The sequence below is a fragment of the Cetorhinus maximus genome, chromosome 26, assembly GCF_964194155.1.
Source record: "Cetorhinus maximus chromosome 26, sCetMax3.hap1.1, whole genome shotgun sequence".
NCBI classification, from domain to species: Eukaryota; Metazoa; Chordata; class Chondrichthyes; order Lamniformes; family Cetorhinidae; genus Cetorhinus; species Cetorhinus maximus.
Window position 1 is genome coordinate 14,877,897 of NC_135904.1, and position 27,843 is coordinate 14,905,739.

General features: G+C 46.7%; 1 protein-coding gene across 1 annotated transcript; it reads right to left on the bottom strand.

The window, feature by feature from the left end:
• Positions 1 to 774: 774 nt before the first annotated feature.
• Positions 775 to 27,749, bottom strand: LOC144668152 (ubiquitin carboxyl-terminal hydrolase 50-like). The gene is made up of 7 exons (XM_078529906.1): positions 27,730 to 27,749; positions 11,880 to 12,101; positions 11,312 to 11,507; positions 7,322 to 7,486; positions 2,881 to 3,023; positions 1,607 to 1,739; positions 775 to 951 (listed from the first exon to the last, which is right to left on the bottom strand). Exons 1-7 carry the CDS (start codon positions 27,747 to 27,749, stop codon positions 775 to 777), a joined length of 1,056 nt encoding a protein of 351 aa, XP_078386032.1.
• Between the last annotated feature and the right edge of the window lie 94 nt (positions 27,750 to 27,843).

The following is a 27,843-nucleotide window of genomic DNA, read 5'->3' on the forward strand; positions in this document are numbered from 1 at the left end:
TGGACCTAAGGAACTCCTGCAGTGAAGTCCTGGGCTGAGATGATTGACTTCCCAACAACTGCAGCCATCTTTGTGCTAGGTACTGTATGTCTCCAGCAAGTGGAGAGTTTTTGCTAGTTCCCACTGGCTTCAGTTGTACTGGAGTTCCTTTATGTCACAGTCAGATGGTGCCTTGAGGTCAACGGTTGTCACTCACCACACCTCTGGAATTCAGTTTTTTTTAGTCCATGTTTGGACCAAAGTTGTAATGAGGTCTGGAGCCAAGGATTCCTGATGAAATTCAATCCATTACTACTTTACTGATTGAGAATATCGCAATCACAGAATCTCACAGTGCAGAAGAGGCCCATCGAGTCTGCACCGACAGGTGAGAAACACCTGACCTACCTAATCCTACATGTAATGCTACATCGTGGGCTTTATACCAGCAGGAATACCCTGCTGCTGAATATACCTGAACATTTAGGTGCTCAGCTGTAAATCACACACTTTGTGATGAAAATGTTGTTTGAAACCAAAACCCTACATGTTTTATACCCTGCTCAGTAATAAAAGTACATCTGATTACACACTACACCAGACTCATTGCAGAGGGGAATACCTTTAATCCATGGGACAGAGTCCATTTTAGACAATAACATAAAAATAACTATGAGTTATCAAGTTTGGAATTAATTACATAATTTATATAGTGTGCTGCCCTTTTGGGCAAGTACAGAATGAAACCCAGAATACAGGGAAACAGTTTATTGGTGCAGTCTGTTTGAGATGGTATTATTGTGCCCACTGAAAATTCACGCAATTATAGAAAAGAACATAAGCAGCTGATGACTGGACCTTCTGCTCAGAAATGCTGGTCACTTTTGCATCATTGAACTCATGCCAGTTCTGTGTTACAGGATTCTTGCAGTAGGCAGTGTAGTGACCACTATCTAAAGTGCCTGTGTGATTCTGTGGAGAGAGAAAAGGTCATGGAAATTCACCCCGACTTCATTCATACATTATTAGCAGTAGGGCTTTAGTGAAAGCTTGGCATATAAATTACACTTTTTGAAATAAACACCTGGTACAATTACCTTACGGGGACACGATTCACCTGTGATCAAAAGCAATATGTAACTGATCTATATTAGTTTTATTCCCCATCTTGTGTCAAATGGATGAGAAATCCCATGGCTTCACTTATATCCCTGACTCAAGTGGGGGAATGGTGCTACGCTGCCTCCAACTCAACTACAACCTTTGCTGGCTCCAGTTCCCTAGCTGTGAGAGTTCCCAGCTATGATTCACAGCTCTCATTTCTACAGAAAAGTGTCTAACCTACTCTGTTGCCTCCCCAACTAACAAACCAATGAAGCATTGTATGGCATAGTTGTATCCTGCCCCTTTAATATTCCAGCATAGGCAGTTGTTTGGCAAAAGCCTTTATAAAATGTTGTAATAAACTATTACAATATGGTCAGGAAAAAGGTTTGAGAATACAAAATCTCCAATTCCAGTTTCAAAAAAATACTCTGACTCTTCCACTTCCTCTCAAAAGACTTCTATTTCCTTTCGCAGTCAAATGGGGTCCAATTGCCAGAAATAGATTAATGATGTTACTTACCACAACAGCATAAAGATGATACTTCATCTGCTGAGTTGATGGATTGGTTGTATATTGGGACAAATCTAGATCTTCGAGTGGAAAGGCTACAGTACTGGTCAGTTTTCTATTGCCGTGGTCATCAGATTCAAAGCTAGCAGAAGAGAGGCAATTCTGGATGATTAATTCTATATGATGAACCCTAATATTTGTGTTGCAAATAAATCTACAAAGGCCAGGGGTCAGTCAACAGGACACCCTGCAAAAAGGCCAGGGAATGTCATCCAGATGAGAGAAGCCAGTGGGAAAGACAGATTTCCTCCCAAACTGCTGCAGATCATCTGGCAGTCAGCAAATTGGCTACCTGAAATTTTAGCAACTTCACACATGGAAATAGGGATAATAAAATAAAATGGAACATAATTTCTTAGATAAATTCTTTCATGGGGTGCAGTCCTCATCCTCAGACTTATCAGTCAAGCCAATCTTTGTCATGTTCCAGTTAAGAAAATGACAAGAAGCTATTAAACTGCAGCCATCACATCGTGATGAGACGCTAGGTTGTCATCACATCTGGAAACCCAAACTCATGTTTTCCACTCCAAGTTAGTTTGTTCAGCACAGGCTAATCAATCCTGGGGTCTGTGTGGGCCCTGCTGCCATCCTGTAGGACCACCTCACTACCTAAATCAGACTGGACCCTGAGCCCCCCCCAACCCATTAGTACTGACATCAGGTGTCAATCCTGACTCCATGGCACTCAGTCAGTAATGCAATTCCCTCAAAAACAAAACCCACCTAGAAAACATGGAATGAGCAGGACATGGCTGCTTGGAGCAAGACCCCTACCAAAGGAGTTGGATGGTCCAAGCAGCGGTTCAAGAAGGCAGCTCACCAGCACATTCTGAAGGGCAATTAGGGATGGTAATAAGTACTGGTCTTGATAGTGAAGCTCACATCCCATGAAAGAATTTTAAAGATTAACCCGTGATAGAATAAAAAATTAATCCAATTCATCCCAACAAAAATAATAATCAAAGCTCCATTTATCCTGGACAGTTCAACATCTCATTGTTCTGACTACTGGGACAGTTGGCAGCACTTCCTGCACAGTACAATGAAGTGATTAAGTTTATGTTCGCGTTATAAATGCTGCGATCAGTCCAAGAGTCAATTGTATGTAAATGTTTAAAAAATCATGAAACTGAAAACGTAGGAAGGAAATATTGTCTTTACCTTTGAATAAAAGGGTCTGCTCGATGAATAGTAAATGTGGAACGAGCTGCTATACTCACCGTTTCAGGTGAATGATGATAATATCAGGTGCTTTAAGTAGCTGGATACTCTCTGTCTGGTCCTGCTTCCTTCCACAAAAGGAACAGAAAGGCTGATCCCTCGAGCTCAGAACCTCTTCTTTAAAGAACAATCTGAGGCAATCCTGAGAAATAGCAACCACTTATCAAAGAGTAGGTGCTTGTTGGAAGAAACAGGATCTTTGAAAAATTAAGCGGTATGAGAAAATATTTTGCAGAATTATAAGCCCTAACTCTTGACAACAATTATCCATCCGTTAAATAAAGCATCAGAAATTGGACGTGAAGCCCGGAATACATTTCCACTGTGGGTTCGGGACTGGAAGACCCCCCTGTTCACCCAACAGAACTTCAGCAGAGGGGCCAGAGAGGGTCGGCAGACTACTAGGGAGAACCCCATGGAGATATAACCCCAGGTTTTTGGATTCCCCTTCCTGCTGACCCTTCCACCCACCCCCCAAACCAGGCCAGTCAGTTTACACGTGCTGGTGGGAGAGCTTTCATAAACAATAATCCAAACAAAATTCTTAGACAAGTGTGGATTAATTCAGAAAATCCAACACAGGTTTGTTAAAGGCAAATCAGGTTTAAATAACCCGATTGAGTTTTTTGATGAGATAACAGAGAGTTGATGAGGGTTATGCAATTGATGTGGTGTAACTCATTTGGAGTCAAACAATTAAACTAAATTAACAAAACGAGGGATAAAGTAAACACAGCCCCTAAATTAGGATAGCTGTAAAACCAAAGACAAAGTTTAAAGAAAATTGATGTGGTGTATATGAACTTCCAAAGGCATTTGATAAAGTGCCACAGAGCAGAGAAGTTGGCTGAGTGACAGGAAATAGGAAGTGGCAGTGAACTATTGCTTTTTGGACTGGAGAGCAATAAATAGTGTGCTTCCCCCCAAGGCTGGTATTAGGACAAATGCATTTCTTGATACTTTTTAATGACTTAAACTTGTGTGTACAAGGCACAATCCCAAATTTGCAGATGACAAAAGACTTGGAAGTATTGTGAACTGTGAGGAGGATAGTGAGTGGCTTCCAGAGGACTTTGACAGGACTGTAATAATGATGGACAGTGGCAGATGCAATATTACTGCAGAGAAATGTGAAGTGATACAATAACACTGGACGGATCACCCAGCATCAACCAAGGCACCAGAAATGAAACAACAAACCCAGCCCTGTGACCCTGGAGAGACCTCCTTACTAACATCTGGGGGCTTATGTCAAAATTGGGAGAGCTGTCTCACAAACTAGTCAAGCAACAGCCTGACAAAGCCATACTCATGGAATCGTAGCTTACAGACAATGTTCCAGACCCCACCACCACCATCACCATCCTTGGGTATGTCCTGTCCCATTGACAGGACATACCCAGCAGAGGTGGCAGCAGTGGTATACAGTCAGGACGGAGTTTCCCATTCTTAATATTGACTCTGGGCCCCATAAAGTCTCATGGCCTCAGGTCAAACATGAGCAAGGAAGTTTCCAGCTGATTACCACATAGCACCCCACCTCCCCCCCTCAGCTGATGAATCAGTGCTCCTCCATGTTGAACACCACTTGGAGGAAGCACTGAGGGTGGCAAGGACACGGAATGTACTCTGGGTGGGGGACTTCAATGTCCATCACCAAGAGCAGCTTGGCAGCACCACTACTGACCAAGCTGGCCAAGTCCTAAAGGACATGGCTGCTAGACTGGGGCTGCAGCAGGTGGCGAGGGTACCAGCAAGAGGGAAAAACATATTTGATCTCATTCTCACCAACCTGCCTGCCACAGATGCATCTTGTCCATGACAGTATCGGTAGGTGTGACCACCAAACAGTTCTTATGGAGACGAAGTCCCATCTTCACATTGAGCATACCCTCCATCATGTTCAAGACTGGGCATCCATGAGGTGCTGTGGGCCATCAGCAGCAGAATTGTACTCCAACAAAATCTGTAACCTCATGGTCCAGCATATCCCTTACTCAACCATTACCATCAAGCCAGGGGATCAACCCTGGTTCAATGAAGAGTACAGGAGGGCAGGCTAGGAGCAGCACCAGGCATACCTGGTGAAGCTATAACACAGGATTATTTGTGTGCCAAACAGCATAAGCAGCAAGTGATAGACAGAGCTAAGTGATCCCACAACCAATGAATCAGATTTAAGCTCTGCAGTCCCGCCACATCCAGTCGTGAATGGTTGTGGACAATTAAACAACTCACTGGAGGAGGAGGCTCCACAAATAATCCCCATCCTCAATGATGGAGGAGCCCAGCACATCAGTGCAAAAGATAAGGCTGAAGCATTTGCTATAACCTTCAGCCAGAAGTATCGAGTGGATGATCCATCTCAGCCTCCTGCGGAGATCCCCAGCATCACAAATGCCAGTCTTCAGCCAATTCAATTCACTCCACGTGGTTTCAAGAAATGGCTGAAGGCACTGGATAGTGCAAAGCCTATGGGCCCTGACAATAGTCTGGCAATAGTACTGAAGACTTGTTCTCAAGAACTAGCTGTGCCCCTAACCAAGCTTTTCCAGTACAGATACAACACTGGCATCTACCCGATTGTATGGAAAATTGCCCAGGTATGTCCTGTACACAAAAAAGCAGGGCAAATCCAACTCTGCCAATTACCACCCTATCAGTCTACTCTCAATCATCAGTAAAGTGATGGTAAGTATCGTTAACAGTGCTATTAAGCAGCACTTACTCAGCAATAACCTGCTCATGACATCAGTTTGGGTTCCACCAGGGCCTATCGATTCCTGACCTCATTACAGCCTTGATCCAAACATGGACAAAAAAGCTGAACTCCAGAGGTGAGGTGAGAGTGACTGCCTTTGACATCAAGGCAGCATTTGACCAAGTGTGGCATCAAGGAGCCCTAGCAAAACTGGAGTCAATGGGAATCAGGGGGAAAACTCTCCGCTGGTCGGGGTCATACCTAGCACAACGGGATATGGTTGTGGTTGTTGGAGGTTAATCATCTCAGCTCCAGGACATCACTGCAGGAGTTCCTCAGGGTAGTGTCCTCGGCCCAACCATCTTCAGCTGCTTCATCAATGACCTTCCTTCCGTCATAAGGTCAGAATTGGGGATGTTCGCTGATAGATTGCACAATGTTCAGCACCATTCACGACTCCTCAGATACTGAAGCAGTCCATGTCCAAATGTAGCAAGACCTGGACAATATTCAGACTTGGGCTGATAAGTAGCAAGTAACATTCACATGACACAATTGCCAGGCAATGACCATCTCCAACAAGAGAGAATTTAACCATCACCCCTTGACATTCAATGGCATTTCCATCTCTGAATTCACCACTATCAACATCTTGGGGGTTGCCATTGACCAGGAACTGAACTGGACCAGCCTTATAAATACTGTGGCTACAAGTGCAGGTCAGAGGCTAGGAATTGTGCGATGAGTGACTCACCTCTTGACTCCCCAAAGCCTGTCCACCATCTACAAGGCACAAGTCAGGAGTGTGATGGAATATTCCCCACTTGCCTAGATGAGTACAGTTCCAGCAACACACAAGAGGCTTGACACCATCCGACAAAGCAACCCGCTTGATTGGCACCCCTTCTACCACCTTAAACATTCACACCCTCCACTACCAGCACACAGTGGCAGCAGTGTGTACCATCTACAAGATGCATTACAGGAATTCACCAAGGCTCCTTAGACAGCACCTTCCAAACCCACAACCACTACCATCTAGAAATACAAGGGCAGCAGATAGATGGGAACATCACCACCTGGAAGTTCCCCTCCAAGTCACTCACCATCCTGACTTGGAAATATCTCGCCGTTCCTTCACTGTTGCTGGGTCAAAATCTTGGAACTCCCTTCCTAACAGCACTGTGGGTGTACCTACACCACATGGACAGCAGCGGTTCAAGAAGGCAACTCACCACCACCTTCTCAAGGGCAATTAGGGATGGGCAGTAAATGCTGGCCTAGCCAGCGACGATCACACACACAAAAGAATTTTAAAAAAACAAACATTTTGGTGGGAAGAACAAGATTTGGCATCACTTCAAGGAGAGGATAAATAATAGAAGAGATCACTCCAAGTTAAACACAGCATTCAACTAGAGCATAACTGGCAGCACATTGGAACTGGAGATATTGCTGCCAGTCATAGTGAGTGGGAAAGTTTTAAATCTGTGAGGGAAGATCTGGAGGTGGGAGAAAAAAAACAAAAAAAAGGAGGGAGAGAAAAAGAAAAAAAATATTTTTATTCCATACTTTGATCAACAAGGTGGCCAATGTTTATTGTATATAGACTGGAAAGTGAAGTTGAGAGGCCACAATCAGATTAGCTGTGATCTTATTGAATGGCAGAGAAGACTTGATGGGCCAAATGGCCTACTCCTATTTCTGCTGTTCTTAACACATTGGTGATAATCTTTTACCTGAATGGAACACCTGCTGTCAGGAGGCATCGGCAAAGAGAGGCTTAGGAAATTCTCTGTTTGGCTAGACTTGTGGTAACAACTTAGACACAATTTGACATAGCTTAGTTGCCCCTGAAACAGCTTTGTAACGATTGATGTTTCCATGTTTCTCACTCCTGTAGACTGAAAGGAAATCATTACATTTACCATTTCTGTGAAAAAACCTGGAGTCTACCGTAAACCCTGAGCTATGCAGTACTCTCACTGAGGAACTATCAGTTGTTCAACAACACATTCACCTCACCATCTTTCATAAAATCAGCTTTTCAAATACATTTATAATTTAGCTGGAAATAGCTGTCAGAGCTACAGAACAACCAACATTATAAAATCAATTTTACAACACAAACTACATCAGCAATTTTATTTTAAAAAAACCAACAACTGTAGCAATAATTAAGTGTACAATCAATCATTAATCCACCCAATCCAATCATTGCAAAATTGAATTCCCAGCAGCTTGTAATACTATTTTCATACAATCTAATTGGTTAATTCCAAGCAGTCAACTCATAGAACATAGCAGATGGACCAACAGTCCTAGGTGAAGATGATACTTTATTTTTTGAATCCCCAAGTTCTGATGAGAGAGAGAGAGAGAAAGAGAATGTGGCAGAGTTATAGAGTGGGACTGATTGAGATACAGAAAGATTTTAATTGTCCTGGAGTGTGGAGAGAAGGTAATTTGTTTTTTTAAGCCAATTTGATATTTTCACCTCCCAACATTTCTTCCAGTGAGAATGTTCAATTTACATAATCACTTGTCATCCAATCCATTCCTCAATCATTCATTACATAACAAATGGGAGCAGGATTAGGCCATTCAGCCCATCTCGCCTGCTTTGCCGTTCATAACATCATGGCTGATCTGATTGCGGCCTCAACTCTACTTTCCTGCCTGTCCCCCATAACCCTTGGCTCCTTTGTCAATCAAAAATCTTTCTAACTCAGTCTTGAATATATTCAATGACCCAGCCTCCACTGCTCTCTATGGGAGAGAATTCCAAAGAGTAACATTCCTCTGAGGGAAGAAATTCCTCCTCTTCTTTGTCTTAAATGGGAGACCCCTTATTCTGAAACTTTGTCCCCTAATTCTGGATTCCCTCATGAGGGGAAACATATTCTCAGCATCCACCCTGTCAAACCCCCTCAGAATCTCAAGTGTTTCAATAAGATCACCTCTCATTCTTCAAAACTCCAATGAATATAGGCCCAACCTACTCAACCTTTTCTCATAAGACTACCCCAATCAACATAATGAACTTTCTCCAAACTGCCTCTAGTGCAAGTATACCCCTCCCTATGTAAGGAGACAAAAACTGTATGCAGCACATACCATCACTCCACTTCCCCCCTGCCTCAACAACCCCCATTTCTGCCTTCCAAGCCTCTCCTGTTGACTATTCTAACACATTCCTGGCCCACCTTCCATGTTTTACTCCTCCATACACTTGAACATAGGAACAGGCGGTGGTCATTTCACTCCTTGAACCTGTTCCACCATTCAATTAAATCATGGCTTTTCTGTCATAACTCCATATACCCACCCTTATACCAAGGAGCAGTTCATTCCTTCGCTTAACAACAATCTATTGAGGTCATCCAAAGCTCTGCTGCCCATGTCCTAATTCACACCAAGTCCCTTTCACCTATTACCCCTGTGCTTGCTGACCTACACTGATCCCCAGTTTTAACATTCTGATCCTGGTTTTCAAATTTCTCCATTGTCTCACTCCTCCCTATCTCCATAACCTCCTCCAGCCCCAGAACTTCCCGAGATACCTGCGCTCATGTAATTCTGACCTCCTGCACATCCCTGACTGGCGATCGACTTCTCAGTTGCTAAGGCCACAAGCTGTGTAAACCCCTCCCCAAACTCCTCCCCAAACCCCTCTGACTCTCTTCCAACACAATAGGATTTTGATGTACACATTGTCAAAACAGGCAATTACAGTGAGAAAAGATGATGAGTAAACTAGTCAGATCAGAACTCCGGTATTGGATCGAGTTCACAGGGGCACTTGGTGAACACAGAGCCTGGTCTCCACTGTGAGTATCCGAAAGATTTGCACCCCCAGATTTCTCTGTTCCTGAACCACTTTTAAGTTGCACCGCTTAGTTTATATTTGCCTCTCATTGTTCTTCCTCCCAGAATGTATCACTGGGTGCACTTATTGACATGACGTGTGAGTCTCCCAGCAGGAACAGAGCTGTGATATTCCTACTCATTCAGGCCAGATCAGTGAAGGGCTGGGACCACTGGGACGTTAATGCCCAGTGAGGCAGAACTTTGCATCATTGCCAATGTCAAAGATACATTACCATAGCAATTCTCTCTTTATGTCTTGACCCCGACGATCACAATTGTTGTCCAATTTTAATTTTCTTTACACGGTGATGGGATTACAAACAATTATTTCTTAATTTGGAGTTTGCAATGATGCATAGGGATGGGCTAAATTGGTGGAGAGCAGGACCTTTCTCCCCTCATTGGGGAAACAATCCCGTCCTCGGGAGTTGCCAATCTGATTAACCAGCAGCGCCTGTAGTTTTTTTTTAGTATTTGTTCATGGGATGTGGGCATCACTGGCTACACCGGCATTTATTGCCTATCCCTAACTGCCCTTGATCAGAGGGCATTTTTAAGAGTCAATCACATTGCTGTGGGTCTGGAGTCACATGTAGGCCAGACCAGGTAAGGGCGGCAGATTTCCCTCCCTAAAGGACATTAGTGAACCAGATGGGTTTTTACAACAAATCAACAATGGTTTCACGCAAGCACTCCCAAGCAGTCCCACCCTGGATCCCAGGGTGAGGCAAGTCTGGGGTATTGGGCAGGGAGGGTTTGGCCAGTATAGGGAAGGGGGGCAGGGGTGTGGGTGTGGTGGGTTTTAGAGAGCAGCCAGGTAGGTAGAAAGTGAGGGTGGTACTATCTTAGGGGGGCTGACCCCCGATGTGCAAAGGGCACAGCCTGAATTTAGTAATCCCCTTCCTTCCTAACCTTTAAAAACTTTTTAAACAGAAAGGACTTGCCCACTCTCATCTGACTGCTTAATGCCAACCGTACTTTGTACGTGCAGCATGCTATCCAGGTCAGCTGGCTTCTTAACAAGCTCAATTACCCCTTATAATTTATTTAAATATAGTGGATGGGCTGCCAATTTCAGCATCCCTGCACCTACCATGTTATGGGGGGTGAGCTCAGGGGTGCAGGAAGGTGCTGGGCTGGGCACCTGCCCTATTTTACAGGCCCCCTCCACTGAAAACACACCCAGTGGATGCATGTAAAATCCAGCCCCTTGTCTTTAGGAGTAATATTGGGACACTATTTCACACACACCCTGACCTCACTCCTTTTGGGGCAGTCACCTGGATTCTTTGACGCTTCACTGGACATGTCCTTTCAATCATGTTGACACCGAATAGGTCAAATTCCTACCTTTCTCCTTGTGTCAGTCTCCCCATTGTCACTTGGACCAGGTTTTTCTAATATCTCCTCAGTTCAGTCTCCCACATTCACTCTCTCTGATATCACCAATTCTAGACTGGTTTCCTGGGAGCAATTCCACTTATTCCCAAGGCCAGACTTTCAGAGTCCAGCTTCATACATTTCCCATCAAACACTTCAAAGGACTAAAATGACCAAGTTGAGATGTCCATGTCTGAATGATTAATGAGGTCACTCTCAGTTGGGTTGAAGTCTATTATGACCGGACATGGATATTTGATACTTGCCATTGGAGATTATAGAGACTGATTTCATTAGGGAAGGGAATGTGACTGCAGATGGGAAAAAAAGACAAACATCAGACTGTAAGGTAAATATTTTAACCAAGGGTTGGTCGGTATAATCACTTAATTAGTTCCTTAATCATTAAAAACCTTTGACTTCTTTGCAATAAGTTTGTGTTTTGTGTTGCACTTTCAAGGGTTGCTATAGGTACTTACTCTCTTCAGATCATTATGGAGAACATTTAGGAAGAAAAGCAGCAGCTCTTGGGCATCTTGCTGTGTGCCATCAGAAAAGGAAGCATGCAGTTTTCCAAGTACTCTCTTTACTTCATCAGGAAAGATATAGACACAATCCCCAAGCCACATATCCATCACTAATGCAGAGAATGCATTGGAAAGCTCTCCTCGGCCTCTACACAAGGAAAAACTCCATCAGAACCGAAAATCCGACTGCTTTAATGACACTCATTCTATTCTCTCCCCTCCCCAGCCCTTTTCCCACCCACCCCAGAGACCCAAACAGATGGAGCAGGATTAAAGAGCCTGGTGGTCTTTTCACACGTGCAGAACAATTTCCCCCAACAATTGCCCCCATTGGACAAGGCAACAAATTAATGCGGACCCCAGACATCTGCCTTATCCTCGTCAATGCAACTTGTGAACAGGAAAGAGGCCAGATCATTCCTGTCATCGAAATGATCATTTCTCAGACCCGACTATCACGTCACTTTCACTGCAATTAATTATCTAATACAATTCTCTCACTCACTGTTTATACTCTTACCTGTTTAGATCATCTGCATAAGCCCCAGTTATGAAATACTCAACCAATGGCGTGGTGTTGCAGAGGCATTGCAAAACGCAGTTCATGTAGCAAGTGTTTCCTGAGTTCCCGAGTCCGGTCTGACCAGAGCCTCCTGTGTGTCGCTCGATGCCAGTATTAGACACACTGGATTCCACTAAGGAGCCATTGCTATATTTAGGTACAAGATGGTAGTATCGAGCTCTGAGAGTGAGGGGGTCCAGAAAGAAAATAAAATTAAACCAATTACTATTATTACCATATATCTAGACTAGAGAATGCTGCAGGTTGCTGTGTGAATTAACAGGAGCAGAGTTCTCTCTGGCATTGAGCCACAGGATGAAGTTCACAATACCCAATACAAGTTGCAAAAAAACGTCTTGGATTGGGGAGAGCGGATTTTAGTAAAATAAGGCAGGATCTGGCCAAGGTAGACTGGGAACAGTTACTTGTGGGGAAATCTACAGAGGAACAGTGGGGGGCGTTCCAAAAGGAAATGGGGAGGGTAGAGGCTCAACATGTTCCCGCTAGGGTGAAAGGAAGGAGTAACAAGCCCAGAGAACCATGGATGACCAGAGATATTCAGGATACGATGAGAAGGAAAAGAGAGGCTTTTAGCAGATACAAGGGGAGTAAATCAGCAGAGGCATTAGTGGAGTACAGAAAGTGCAGGATGGAGCTTAAGAAAGCAATTAGGAGAGCAAAGAGGGGATATGAGAAAGCTCTGGCTGGTAAAAGTAGGGAAAATCCCAAGATATTCTATAAGTATATCAATGGGAAGAGGATAACCAGGGAAAGAGTAGGGCCCATAAGGGACCAAGGGAGCAATCTACGGGTGGAGCCAGAGGACATCGCTAGAGTGTTGAATGAGTACTTCACATCCGTCTTCACCAAAGAGAATGGGGATGAAGGTATCGAACTCGGGGAGAGATACTGCGAGGTTCTTGAGCAAATTGACATAAGGAGTGACAAGGTATTGGAGATGTTGGCAGGCTTAACAGTGGACAAATCTCCAGGTCCGGATGATTTGTGTCCCAGACTGCTGAGGGAGGCAAGGGAGGAGATCGCAGGGGCTCTGGCCCAAATTTTTAATTCCTCTCTGGCCACAGGGGAGGTGCCAGAGGACTGGAGAACAGCTAATATGGTTCTGCTATTTAAGAAGGGTTGTAGAGATAAGCCAAGGAACTACAGGTCAGTGAGTCTCACGTCAGTGGTAGGGAAACTACTGGAGAAAATTCTGAAGGAGAGAATCTATCTTTGCTTGGAGAGGCAAGGTTTGATCAGGGATAGTCAGCATGGCTTTGTCAGAGGGAGGTCATGCCTAACAAATTTGATTGAATTTTTTGAGGAGGTGACCAGGTGTGTAGATGAGGGTAGTGTAGTTGATGTACTTTATATGGATTTCAGCAAAGCCTTTGACAAGGTCCCACATGGGAGACTTATAAAGAAGGCAAATGCACATGGGATACAGGGTAATTTGATAAGGTGGATTCAAAATTGGCTTAGTTGTAGGAGACAGAGTGTGATGACAGAAGGATGCTTTAGTGACTGGAAGCCAGTGTCCAGATCTGTGCTGGGTCCCCTATTACTCGTCATTTATATAAACGACATAGATGACTATGTGGGGGTAGGATTAGTAAGTTTGCGGATGACACAAAGATTGGCCAGGTGGTTAACAGTGAGGTTGAGTGTCTTGGGCTACAGGAAGATATAGATGGGATGGTCAAATGGGTAGATAAGTGGCAGATGGAATTTAACCCTGAAAAGTGTGAGGTGATACACTTTGGAAGGAGTAATTTGACAAGGAAGTATTCAATGGACAGCATGACACTAGGAAGTTCTGAGGAACAAAGGGACCTTGGCGTGTGTGTCCATAGATCTTTGAAGGTGGAGGGGCATGTTATTGGGGTGGTGAAAAAGGCATATGGGACACTTGTCTTTATCAATCAAGACATAGATTACAAAAGTAGGGAGATCATGTTGAAGAACCTTGGTGAGGCCACAGCTGGAGTACTGTGTGTAGTTCTGGTCGCCACATTATAGGAAGGATGTGATTGCACTGGAGGGGGTGGAGAGGAGATTCACCAAGATGTTGCCTGGGATGAAACATTTAAGTTATGAAGTGAGGTTGGATAGACTTGGGTTGTTTTCGTTGGAGCAGAGAAGACTGAGGGGTGACTTGATCAAGGTGTACAAGATTATGAGGGGCATGGACAGGGTGGATAGGGAGCAGCTGTTCCCCTTAGTTGAAGGGTCAGTCACGAGGGGACATAAGTTCAAGGTGAGGGGCAGGAGGTTTAGTGGGGATGTGAGGAAAAACTTTTTTACCCAGTGGGTGGTGACGGTCTGGAATGCGCTGCCTGGGAGGGTGGTGGAGGCGGGTTGCCTCACATCCTTTAAAAGGTACCTGGATGAGCACTTGGTACATCATGACATTCAAGGCTATGGGCCAAGTGCTGGTAAATGGGGTTAGGTAGATAGGTCAGGTATTTCTCACGTGTCGGTGCAGACTCGATGGGCCGAAGGGCCTCTTCTGCACTGTGTGATTCTGTGATTCTGTGAATAGGGGTATTGTCTCCAGTAAGTTGTCCTGAAAGGGGCTTCATTGTCTCTCACTCCTCATCCCATTGTTTTATTTCACCAATTTAAAGCCATCAGTCTCTCCATTCTGCGTTAATTTGATTCAGCTCAACTGTGAGCTGTGTCTACATTTCTGGTCAGTATGTGGCAGAAGTGGGGGTAGATGTGGGGGGCAATCTAGGGGGAATGGAGGAGGGGACAGGAATACAAATCATCTAGACTTCCATCATCTTAGTGCATCCAGTCATTTGTGTGTGAGAGATTCAGAGACTTTCTTGTTTTAAGAAATGATCTGGGCTTTGTTATTGGGAATACAATTCCCAGATTTGCACATAATATAAGCTGTAGCACTTTGCTAAATAGCAGACATCAGGTGGACCTAGATTGGTAAAATGGACAGACATATGGCAGTTGCAATTTAATGCGGATATTGGTGAAATGATGCACTTTGGGAGGAATACCATGGAGAGGCAGCATAATCTAAATGTATGATTTTGAAGGGGGTGGTTAAGAGAGTAGAGTGATCCAGGGATGCATATTGTTGAATGTTTTAAGATGGCAGGGCAAGTTAATGCGATGATTAAGAAAGTGTATGAGATACTTAACTTTCTAAGTAGGGGTATTGAATGCAAAAACAAGGAAGTTGTTTTAAGCCTTTACGAATGAATGGATAGGCCTCAACTGGTGCATTGTGTACAGTTCCAGGCTTCACATGTTAGGATGGATGTCAAGGCCTTGGAAAGGTTACAGATGAGGTTTACAGGATGATATCAGAGATAAGGGAGTTCAGTCACAGAGAGATTGGAGAAACTGGGATTATTCACTCTACAGCAGAAAAGGTTAAGGGGAATAGGGTATTCAAAATTGAGAGGTTTTGATAGTTTCTCCCAACTTGTTCTATTTCCTCTGGCAGGTGGGTCAGTGACCAGAGATCATAAACATCAAATAATTGGCAAAAAAGGAAATGAGGAGACATTTGTTCACCAGGAGGTTGTTAAGATCTGGAATGCAAAACCTGAAAATGTGATGGAATCAGATTCCATCGGGACTTTCAGGAGTCAATTCGACATGCATTTAAGGGGGAATCATTTATGGGGAAAAAATTGGGATGTGGCACTAAAATGGTCAAGCTCTTTCAAAAGTGCCAACACAGGCTCAACAATTAACGGGCAGTAAGATCCCATGAACCATTATGAGACCCTCTGGTTAGCAACATAACTTCAGTATCACTGAAAAAAAAAGACTTTTTTGTCAAAGCTTTTCGTCTTGCACTCATCAGGACAATTTGCAAGAAAATACCAAATGAAAAGGGAACAACAATTTATACTGTCTGAAAAGAGAGTTCTGATTGGTTGGCAAGTGGACTCTGATTGGTAGAGATGTTACCATGAAGAATGCATCATTGATGGTGACTGACAGTTAACTGCCAAACATGGTTTTAGATTTAAACCAGGCAGCTTGACTCTGATTGGTTAAGGCATTGCCCTGAAGAATGAAGCAGTGAATGGCAATCACTTATTTTGTTTAGCTAAAACAGATGCAGTGTGTGTACATGATCTTTCATTGGCTTTGAGTCAGTGTTCCCCTTCTGCCAGTGCAGAGATGGAAAGGCTAATCTAGGCCTAAGCAACCCAGGGTTTGCACAAGGCTAGAGAATGTGAAGAGTGTGGGATCTGCAGAGTCAAGTACCCATCACATGTTCCTATCACCCAAAGACCTGCACAGGGAACACGAGTGTCACCTCTATCCACTGAGTCTCGCTGCAAAGCGGGTTTCAAGGTAACAGGAGGTGTAGGCCTCAGCCTCCCTCCTCCATGTTAGAATTCAAATCTAATCAACATTTCACAAAAAAGGCAATCAGGAAAAACTACTTCAGACAATTTTAATAACGACAACTGGAATATTCCGGCAGAGTGAAAACAACACAAATATTAGGAGCCCGTAGACAAAGGAGGAACGTGGGAAAAGATCAGAATAAATCAAAAGCCATTTGCTGAACCCTGATTTGAGGTTCTTTGAATGAGAAACTGGTGAGAAGCTGGTGTGCTACACAACGCTGCTGAAATCAAAGCTCCCCTCTACACTGCACCTCAGTGGGATGGGAATGATCTGAACTCAAAGACCAAATATTTCACCCTTTACACAGACTCCTGCTTAGACAATCAAAGGCTTCTCTATTTTCTTATATATTCATGTGATGTGGGCTTCACTGTCAAGACCAGTATTTATTGCCCAATCCTAATTGCCCTTGAGAAGGTGGTGGTGAGCTGCTTTCTTGAACCGCTGCAGTCCATGTGGTGTAGGTACACCCACAGTGCTGTTTAGGGAGGGAGTTCCAGGATTTTGACCCAGTGACAGTGAAGGAACAGCGATATATTTCCAAGTCAGGATGGTGAGTGGCTTGGAGGGGAACTTCCAGGTGGTGGTGTTCCCATCTATCTGCTGCCCTTGTCCTTCTAGATAGTAGTGGTCATGGGTTTGGAAAGTGCTGTTGAAAGGAGCCTTGGTGAATTCCTGCAGTGCATCTTGTAGATGGTACACACACTGCTGCCACTGTGCGTCGGTGGTGGAGGGACTGAATGTTTGTGGATGTGGTGCCAATTAAGTGGGCTGCTTTGTCCTGGATGGTTTTGAACTTCTTGAGTGTTGTGGGTGCTGCACTCATCCAGGCAAGTGGGGAGTATTCCATCGCACTCCTGACTTGTGCCTTGTAGATGGTGGACAGGCTTTGGGGAGTCAGGAGCTGAGTTACTTGTCGCAGGATCCCTAGCCTCTGACCTGCTCTTGTAGCCACAGTATTTATATGGCTAGTCCAGTTCAGTTTCTGGTCAATGGTAACCCCCAGGATGTTAATGGTGGAGGGTTCAGTGATGGTAATGCCATTGAATGTCAAGGGGAGATGGTTAGATCCTCTCTTGTTGGAGATGGTCATTGTCTGGCACTTGTGTGGCACGAATGTTACTTGCCACTTATCAGCCCAAGCCTGGATATTGTCCAGGTCTTGCTGCATTTGGACATGGACTGCCTCAGTATCTGAGGAGTCATGAATGGTGCTGAACATTGTGCAATCATCAGCGAACATCCCCACTTCTGACCTTATGATGGAAGGAAGGTCATTGATGAAGCAGCTGAAGATGGTTGGGCTGAGGTCACTACCCTGAGGAACTCCTGCAGTGATGTCCTGGAGCTGAGATGACTGACCTCCAACAATCACAACCATCTTCCTTTGTGCTAGGTATGACTCCAACCAGCAGAGAATTTTCCCCCTGATTCTCATTGACTCCAGTTTTTCTAAGCCTTCTCTCAAGTGCTGCTTGATAGCACTGTTGATGACCCCTTCCATCACTTTACTGATGGTCAAAAGTAGACTGATAGGGTGTTAATTGGCTGGGTTGGATTTGTCCTGCTTTTTGTGTACAGGACATATCTGGGCAATTTTCCACATAGCTGGGTAGGTGCCAGTGTTGTAGCTGTACTGGAACAGCTTGCTAGGGGTGTGGCAAGATTGACCCAAAATGAGTATCAGTGAGCAAGTTAATACTGAGTAAGTGCCGCTGGACAGCACCTTACATCACTTTGCTGATGATTGAGAGGAGGCTGGTAGGGTGGTATAATTATTCCAGCCTGTCAACATAATTGCCAATTTGGCAACTAACTGGTCGCAATTTCCAATACACAGTGTATTCTTATATTGCTGACCAATTGTCCAGACACATTCACTGACCTTTGGCACTCTCAATATAACTCTTCAAAAAGGAGTATTGACATGATCCTGCTTCAGAATATTTTACTACTTGATGGAACAAAATAACCTCAGGCCACAATCCAACCAGTGACATCATGACCAAACGTGAAAGATTTTCTCAATGTTTCCGGTAACACAGAGTCACAGCGATTGTGGTTTTACTCATTAAACAGTCTCCATGACACCAACAGACACTAATTATTTTCCAAAAATATACTTTATTCATAAAATATCTAAAAGTAAATTCCAAAACATTTCAAATTGGATATTACAGGAGGTGTAATCATATTCAACTTATCTCTATTGAACATGTTGCACTCTGAGGTGCCACAATACAATTGCATCATGACCAAACGTGAAAGATTTTCTCAATGTTTCCGGTAACACAGTCGTACAGTGACAAGCTTATAGCCCGAGGGGTCGATACAATTCCCAGCCCCTTGGTGCACTATGGCAGAAAGGTCTTAGACAGCAACCTTTCCCCTTGCGCCTTTGCAGCGGCTGCCCCAAGCTTTAGTGCATCCCTCAGCACGTAGCCCTGGACCTTGGAATGTGCCAGTCTGTAACACTCAGTCGGGGACAACTCTTTGCACTGGAAGACCAACAAGTTTCGGGCAGACCAAAGAGCGTCTTTCACCGAGTTGATCCTCCAGCTGCAGTTGATGTTTGTCTCTGTGTGTGTCCCTGGGAACAGCCCGTAGAGCACAGAGTCCTGTGTCACAGAACTGCTCAGGATGAACCTCAACAGAAACCACTGCATCTCTCTCCAGACCTTCTTTGCAAAGACACAATCCACAAGGAGGTGAACAATGGTTTCTTCCCCACCACAGCCACCTTGAGGGCAGCGTGTGGAAGGGGTGAGACTACTGGCGTGTAGAAAGAATCTGACGGGGAGGGCCTTTCTCACCACCAGCCAAGCTACATCTTGGTGCTTGTTGGAAAGTTCTGGCGATGAGGCATTCTGCCAAATGATTTTGACAGTCTGCTCGGGGAACCATCCCACAGGATCCACCATCTCCAGTTCCCTCAGGGCTTCTAGGATGTTATGTGCAGACCACTGCCTGATGGACTTGTGGTCAAAGATGTTTCTCTGCATAGATTTTTCCATGAGGGACAGGTGGTACGGCACGGTCCAACTACTTGGAGCGTTCAGCGGCAGCATGGCCAGACCCATCCTTCGCAACACAAGTCTGACCTGATGGTGAAGGGGACAAAGGATCGGTCAGCCCAGTTCCCCAAGAACATGGCCTCACTCTTCCCACGATTTACCTTGACTCCCGAGGCCAGTTCGAACTGGTCGCAGGTGTGGATCAGTCTGCGCACCGACAGCGGATCTGAGCAGAAGACGGCGACATCGTCCATGTGCAGGGAGGCTTTGGCCTGAGTGCCTCCATTGCCTGGGATCGTCACTCCTCCTACGCCCGGATCCTTCCTGATGGACTCAACAAAAGGTTCTATGGAACACACAAACAGGACAGGGGAGAGAGGGCAGCCCTGCCTGACTCCAGATTTAATAGGAAAGCTATCTGATTCCCACTCATTGATTGAGACTGCGCTACTGATGTTAGTGTAGTGCAGTTGGATCCAGTTGCAGATTCCCTCCCCAAACCCCATTCTGGAGAGCACATCCACCATGTAGGTGTGCGATATCCTGTCAAAGGCCTTCTCCTGGTCCAGGCTGATGAGGCAGGTGTCCACACCCCTGTCCTGCACATAGGCAATCGTATCCCTGAGCAGTGCGAGGCTGTCAGATATCTTCCTGCCAGGCACAGCGCAGGTCTGGTCAGGGTGGATCACCAATTCCAGAGCAGACTTGACCCGATTGGCGATGACCTTGGACAGAATGTTGTAGTCCACATTCAACAGTGAAATACAAACATGTGAATTAGGAGCAGGAGTAGGCCACTCGGCCCCTCGAGCCTGTTCCGCCATTCAATAAGTTCATGGCTGATCTGATTGTAACCTCAACCCCACACTCCTGCCTACCCCCGATAACCTTTCACCCCCTTGCTTATCAAGAATCTATCTAGCTCTGCCTTAAAAATATTCAAAGACTCTGCCTCAATCACCTTTTCAGGAAGAAAGTCCCAAAGACTCTCAATCCTCAGAGAAAAGATTTCTCCTCATCTCTGTCTTAAATGGGCGATCCCTTATTTTTAAATGGTGACCCCCTAGTTCTAGATTCTCCCATTAGAGGAAACATCTTCTCCACATCCACCCTGTCAAGACCCCTCAGGATCTTACATGTTTCAAACAAGCCACCTCTTACTCTTCTGAACTCCAGTGGATACAAGCCTAGTCTGTCCAACCTTTCCTCATAAGACAACCCACCAATTCCAGGTATTAATCTAGTAAACCTCCTCTGTACGGCTTCCAATGCCACCAATGAGTCACCGGTTTCTAAGTTCCTCCTTTTCCCTCTTCTGCTTATTGATGAGGGTGATGATGCCTTTCCTCATGGATTCTGACATGCTGCCGGCCAGAACCATACTCAGGTCTGAGCCAATACAGTCCCACAGAACTGAGTAAAACTCGGCCGGTAAACAATGGCTTTACTCTTCTCAAGGAAACTTTCTCTCAGAGGGTTGTGTGACTTTGGAACTCTCTGCCTCCGAAGGAGGTGGAGTTGGGGGTCATTGAATATTTTTAAGGCAGAGTTAGATAGAGACTTATTAGGCAAGGGAATCAAAGGTTAATCGGGGTTAGATGGGAATGTGGAAATCAAAACACAAGTTGATCAGCCATGATCTTATTGAATGGTGGAGCAGATTCGAGGGGCCAAATGGCCTACTCCTGCTCCTATTTCTTATGCTCTTATGACTTGACAGCCTTTGTCAGCTGGTCCAGAGTTAGCACTTTGTCCAGTCTTTCCCGAGTATTGTCGTCTAAGATCTCTGTGATAGAGGACAGAAAGGACTGGGAGGCCGCGCTGTCTGTGGGCTTCGTGTCATACAATCCGGCTATAAAAGGATTTGCTGATCCTCAAAATGTCGGACTGTGATGACGTTACTGAGCTGCCTTCTTCCTTCAGGCTGCTGATCACAGAGCTCTCTCTCTCTCTCTGTATCTTTTGGAAGAAGAAACGTGAACGTGTCTCATCCTGCTCCACGGAGCGGACTCCGGACTGGAAGATGGTCTTGGAGGCCTCAAGAGGCCAAGAGCGAGGCTTGCTGGCTTTTCACCTCTTGGGAGGTCCTCCTTGACATTGATGGGTTTTTTTTGGAAAAATATAGTTTACTCATAAAATATCTGAAAGAACTTTGCAAAAAATTTCAAAGTGGCCATCACAAAAAGTGCAATCACATTCCAGTTTTCCACATAGATCACAAGGTGCTTCAATACAATCAATGAACATTACAGACATTTCAACATGCTCATTACAGACAGTCAGACAGTGCAATGCTATTCGAGTTAGAGACATAGATCATGTTGCACTCTGAGCTGCTTTAAAACAATTATGATACATTTAGTTTTCTTGCATACATTCCTTCTGAGTCATACAGCCCGAGGCGTCTATACAATTCCCAGCCCCTCGGTGCACTGTGGCAGAAAGGTCTCTAGGCAGTGACCTTTCCCCATTGCGCCTTTGCGGCGGCTGCCCCAAGCTTTAGTGCGACCCTCAGCACGTAGGCCTGGACCTTGGAATGTGCCAGTCTGCAACACTTAGTTGGGGACAACTCTTTGCGCTGGAAGACCAACAAGTTTCAGGCAGACCAAAGAGCGTCTTTCACCGAGTTGATGATCCTCCAGCTGCAGTTGATGTTTGTCTCGGTGTGTGTCCCTGGGAACAGCCCGTAGAGCAGAGTCCTGTGTCACTGAACTGCTCGGGATGAACCTCGACAAAAACCACTGCATCTCTCTCCAGACCTTCTTTGCAAAGGCACATTCCACAAGGAGGTGAACAACAGTCTCGTCCTCACCACAGCCACCTCGAGGGCAACGTGTGGAAGGGGTGAGACTCCTGGCGTGTAGGAAGGATCTGACGGGGAGGGGCTTTCTCACCACCAGCCAAGCTACATCTTGGTGCTTGTTGGAAAGTTCTGGCGATGAGGCATTCTGCCAAATGACTTTGACAGTCTGCTCGGGGAACCATCCGACAGGATCCACCCTCTCCTTTTCCCTCAGGGTCTCTAGGACATTACGTGCCGACCACTGCCTGATGGACTTGTGGTCAAAAGGTAAATTCTTCCACGAGGGACGGGTGGTACGGCACGGTCCAACTACTTGGAGCATTCCGCGGCAGCGTGGCCAGACCCATCCTTCGCAACACCGGGGACAGGTAGAACCTCAGCACGTAGTGACACTTGGTGTTTGCGTACTGAGGGTCTACGCACCGCTTGATGCAGCCGCACACAAAGGTGGCCATCAGTATGAGGGCAATGTTGGGTATGTTTTTTCCGCTTTTATCTAGAGGTTTGTACATCGCGTCCCTGTAAACACGATCCATTTTCGACCTCCAGATAAAGTGATAGATGGCTCGGGTGATCGCCATCGCGCAGGAGTGTGGAATGGGCCAGACCTGCACCATGTACAGCAACAGGCAGCAGCACAGGTAGATAACGCGGTTAAGAAGGCATATGGGATACTTCCCTTTATTAGCCAAGACACAGAATATAAGAGCGGGGAGGTTATGTTGGAGCTGCATAAACCGCTGGTTAGGCCACAGCTGGAGTACTGTGTGCAGTTCTGGTCACCACACTATGGGAAGGATGTGATTGCACTGGAGAAGGTGCAGAGGAGATTCACCAAGATGTTGCCTGGGCTGGTGTGTTTCAGCTATGAAGAGAGACTGGATAAGTGAGGGTTGTTTTCCTTAGAGCAGAGAAGGCTGAGTGGGGACCCGATAGAGGTATACAAAATTATGAGGGGCATAGAAAGGGTAGATAGGAAGAAACTTTTCCCCTTAGCGCAGGTGTCAATAACCAGGGGGCATAGATTTAAGGTAAGGCAGGGGGTTTAGAGGGGATATGAGGGGGGATTTTTTCACCCAGAGGGTGGTTGGAATCTGGAACACATTGTCTGAGGGGGTGGTAGAGGCAGAAACCCTCGCAACATTTGAGAAGTATTTAAATGAGCACTTGAAAAGCCATAGCATACAGGGTTACAGGCCAAGTGCTGGAAAATGGGATTAGAATAGATAGAGATAAAAACAAAAAACTACTGTAGATGCTGGAAATCCAAAACAAAAACAGAATTACCTGGAAATACTCAGCAGGTCTGGCAGCATCGGCGGAGACGAAAAGAGTTGACGTTTCGAGAGAACATTAGTTCTGCTGAAGGGCCATGAGGACTCGAAACGTCAACTCTTTTCTTCTCCACCGATGCTGCCAGACCTGCTGTGTTTTTCCAGGTAATTCTGTTTTTGTTTAGAATAGATAGATGTTGATGCCTGGCATGGATACGATGGGCTGAAGGGCCTGTTTCTGTGTAACTCTATGACTCTTTGACTGAATCTAACATCAAGAGCGTCTCACGCCTGATAACCAGGCTCTTACCTGCAATCGAGAGGGAGCATCGCTCCCACATGCCCAGTTTTCTTTTCACCATAGCCACTCGCTCCTTCCAGTTTCTAACGCGTGCCCTGGTCTCTCCAAACCATATCCCCAGCACCTTCAGGCTGTCTGACCTGACAGTGAAGGGGACAAAGGATTGGTCAGCCCAGTTCCCAAAGAACATGGCCTCGCTCTTGCCACGATTTACCTTGGCTCCCGAGGCCAGTTCTTACTGGTCGCAGATGTGGATCAGTCTGCGCACCAACAGTGGATCCGAGCAGAAGACGGCGACATCGTCCATGTACAGAGAGGCTTTGACCTGAGTGCCTCCACTGCCTGGGAGAGTCTTTGACATCGACCCCCATCGAAAGAGCAGTTCAGCCAATCGTAAAAGATAAAGACAATACCAAGAACATTTCCTTTAGAGTGACAGGTCACTGTTCTGGTATAGGTAATTACAACGTGTAAAATAGAATATCCACCTTCAGCAATTTAAACTGTTTATAAATAAAGAATTAGCAGGAAGATGACAGCACCAACAGTAGGACGCAAAACAAGTGGAAATGTGAGGGCTGCATTGTGGTTACTGGCTCATCCCATGCAACCTTGTGAATTTCTGATTGGGTGAGCCCCCAAGACTGGCACAGATAGCAGTATAACTATGGATTGAAGCTCCAAATGATACATTACCAACAATCTATCAGTTGGTGCTGAAATCAACGCGTGCTTCGCAAATTCAGTGGCTGTTACGTTCAATCTGAGTGAGAGAGTGTGAAAAAAACAGCAACCTGACCAAGAACTCCAAACTGCGGGTCGATCAAACCTGCAGCAAATGCGGCAGAGACTGCAGTGCCAGAGTGCAGCTCCTGAGGGTAAGTTAGTTCCCAAAGGGGCTCGATATAACTGCTGATTTTCACAGAGAAAGGAGACACGTTCGGAACATTCTAGAGTAACCAGAAACGTCCCCGTTTATCCATAATAACAGAACACGGACCATGAAAACTGTCCTCGTCCCTATCACAGACCTTCCCACTCACTCTTCCTCCTCCCTTTGACTTGCTCAGATCCTATCACATTTCAATCTTCCCTTCAGTTCTGCTGAAAGATCATTTTGACCCGAAACATTAACTCGGTTTCTCTCTCCAAAGATACTGTCAGACCTGCTGAGAATTTCCAGCATTTTCTGTTTTTAATTTCAGCTTTTCAGCATCCGCAGTATTTTGTCCTGTACTCAGACTGACTGATCCAGTCTCACCCTCCCCAGTTTGTACCCAGTGTCCAACTGAGACACTCGGGTCGCACCTTTGCCTCTGAGGTCAGATGTTTTGGACTTAATTCCTACTCCGGGACTCAAAACACAAAACAAACAAATCAAGGCTGACACTCCAGAGCAGCACCGAGGGGGCGCCGCACCGCCCGAGGGTCAGCGCCCAGGGGGCGCCGCACCGCCCGAGGGTCAGCGCCCAGGGGGCGCCGCACCGCCCGAGGGTCAGCGCCCAGGGGGCGCCGCACCGCCCGAGGGTCAGCGCCCAGGGGGCGCCGCACCGCCCGAGGGTCAGCGCCCAGGGGGCGCCGCACCGCCCGAGGGTCAGCGCCCAGGGGGCGCCGCACCGCCCGAGGGTCAGCGCCCAGGGGGCGCCGCACCGCCCGAGGGTCAGCGCCCAGGGGGCGCCGCACCGCCCGAGGGTCAGCGCCCAGGGGGCGCCGCACCGCCCGAGGGTCAGCGCCCAGGGGGGCGCCGCACCGCCCGAGGGTCAGCGCCCAGGGGGCGCCGCACCGCCCGAGGGTCAGCGCCCAGGGGGCGCCGCACCGCCCGAGGGTCAGCGCCCAGGGGGCGCCGCACCGCCCGAGGGTCAGCGCCCAGGGGGCGCCGCACCGCCCGAGGGTCAGCGCCCAGGGGGCGCCGCAACGCCCGAGGATCAGCGCCCAGGGGGCGCCGCACCGCCCGAGGATCAGCGCCCAGGGGGCGCCGCACCACCCGAGGGTCAGCGCCGAGAGGGCGTCGCACCGTCCGAGGGTCAGCGCCGAGGGGGCGTCGCACCGTCCGAGGGTCAGCGCCGAGGGAGCGCCGCACCGTCCGAGGGTCAGCGCCCAGGGGGCGTCGCACCGTCCGAGGGTCAGCGCCGAGGGAGCGCCGCACCGTCCGAGGGTCAGCGCCCAGGGGGCGTCGCACCGTCCGAGGGTCAGCGCCGAGGGAGCGCCGCACTGTCCGAGGGTCAGCCTATCCTCTCAGGTGGATATAAAAGATCTCATGGGCATTACTTTGAAGAAGCGACGACCTGACCATTCAATCACTATCACAAAAACAGCTAATCTGGCCATTATTATATTGTTGTGAGTGGGAGGTCACTCTGCACAAAATGACACCTGCATTTATTATTTTACAACAGTGATTACACTTCAAAAACACTTCACCATTTCTGAAATGCTTTGGGACGTTTGGTGGTTGTGAAAAGCTCTATAAAAATGCAAATCTTAGTAACCCTGTTACATCAGAGCCAATAACAATGGCACAGCCCCGTTACATCACACACGCCTGTTCCACTGATAGGAACAGTCAACGTGAACAGAAATACTTCCAGCCAATGGAGTGAGAGCACATCCCACCCCCACTCCCTGTGTGGGACATCCCAGACCCCATCCACGACCCCTAGTGTGGGACATCCCAGACCCCATCCACGACCCCTAGTGTGGGACATTGTCATCCCTGGACCCCAACCCTGATCCAAATGAGACACACTGGACACTCCACCAACCCCATAATCCCCTGTGTGGGACACACAACCCGACTCCTCCCCTTCACATGAGACCCACACCAACCCATAGCCTGGGACCCTCCGCACCCCCCCACCCCCACCCCCCCTCCATGCCACCTCCATCCCCCATCCAAGGACCACCCCACCTCACCCCACCCCACCACCCACACCCCCCAATCTTGGGACTATGCCAACCCCCACCCCCCACCCAATCCTGGGACTATGCCAACCCCACCCCCCCATTCCAACCCCACCCCCCCATTCCACCCCATCCCCAAAATCACACCCATCCCCCCATATCTACCCCCATATCTCCCCCAACCATCCCCCATATATACCCCCATCCCCCATATAATCCCCATCCATCCCCCCATATCCACCCATCCCCCATATAACCCCCCATCCCCCATATATACCCCCATCCCCCATATATACCCCCATCCCCCATATATCACCCCCCGTATCCCCTCATCCCCATACATCCCCCACCGTATCCCCTCATCCCCCATATATCCCATCCATCCCCCTCATATCACCCCCATATCCCCCATCCTCATATATCCCCCTATTTCCCCCCATATATCCCCCCAAATATCCCCCCATCATCCATGTATCCCCATCCCTCATATATCCCCCTCATCCCCCATATATCCCCCCACATCCCCCCACATATCCCCCCATCATCCATGTATCCCCCCCATCATCCATATATCCCCCCATCATCCATATATCCCCCCCATCATCCATATATCCCCCATATATCCTCATCCCCCATATCTCCCTCCCCATCCCCCTATATCACCCTCGCCACCCCCTCCCCCAGCATGACTTAAACAACATAAAAGAATGCAATGTAAATGAAGAGCAGCGATTGGACCAATGGCCTAGATTGGATAACAGAGGCCCTTCCAGTGAGGTGCTCTTCCATCTGTTTCTTATTTGTGTTAAATAAAAAGTATCAATTAATCTAACTCAATTTTTTAAAATCAAAATTCAAAACATTCAGCTTGATTTTTAAAATGTAAGATTATTACTGCACAAAGGTGACCATTCAGCCCTTCATCTCTATACCAGCTCTCTGTAGAGCCATCCAGTCAGTTCCCCTCCCCTGCTCTATTCCTGTAGCTCTACAGGTTTATTTTTTAAGTGCAACCTGTAAGAGGCCGTCCCATTCTAATTAATAATCAGCTTTAGCAGCTGCCCCAATAAACCTGAGAATCTGATCATGAAAACAGAGGCCCATGCAGATGAAATCTTACCTGCTATTATTATCCTCCATGGAGATGTGTCATCATTACAAAGCTAAAATGGTAAGAACTCTGTGACCTGATCCCTTCCCATTAATCTTCAGTAACCACCAGCTCCCATGATAT

Coding starts and splice junctions, on each gene's coding strand:
- LOC144668152 (XM_078529906.1), bottom strand. CDS start 27,749: ATGGAGGATAATAATAGCAG. Junction 12,102..27,729: donor ATGGAGGATAATAATAGCAG/GTAAGATTTCAT, acceptor CCTCACTCTCAG/AGCTCGATACTACCATCTTG. Junction 1,740..2,880: donor ATCATCATTCACCTGAAACG/GTGAGTATAGCA, acceptor CTCTTCTGCTAG/CTTTGAATCTGATGACCACG.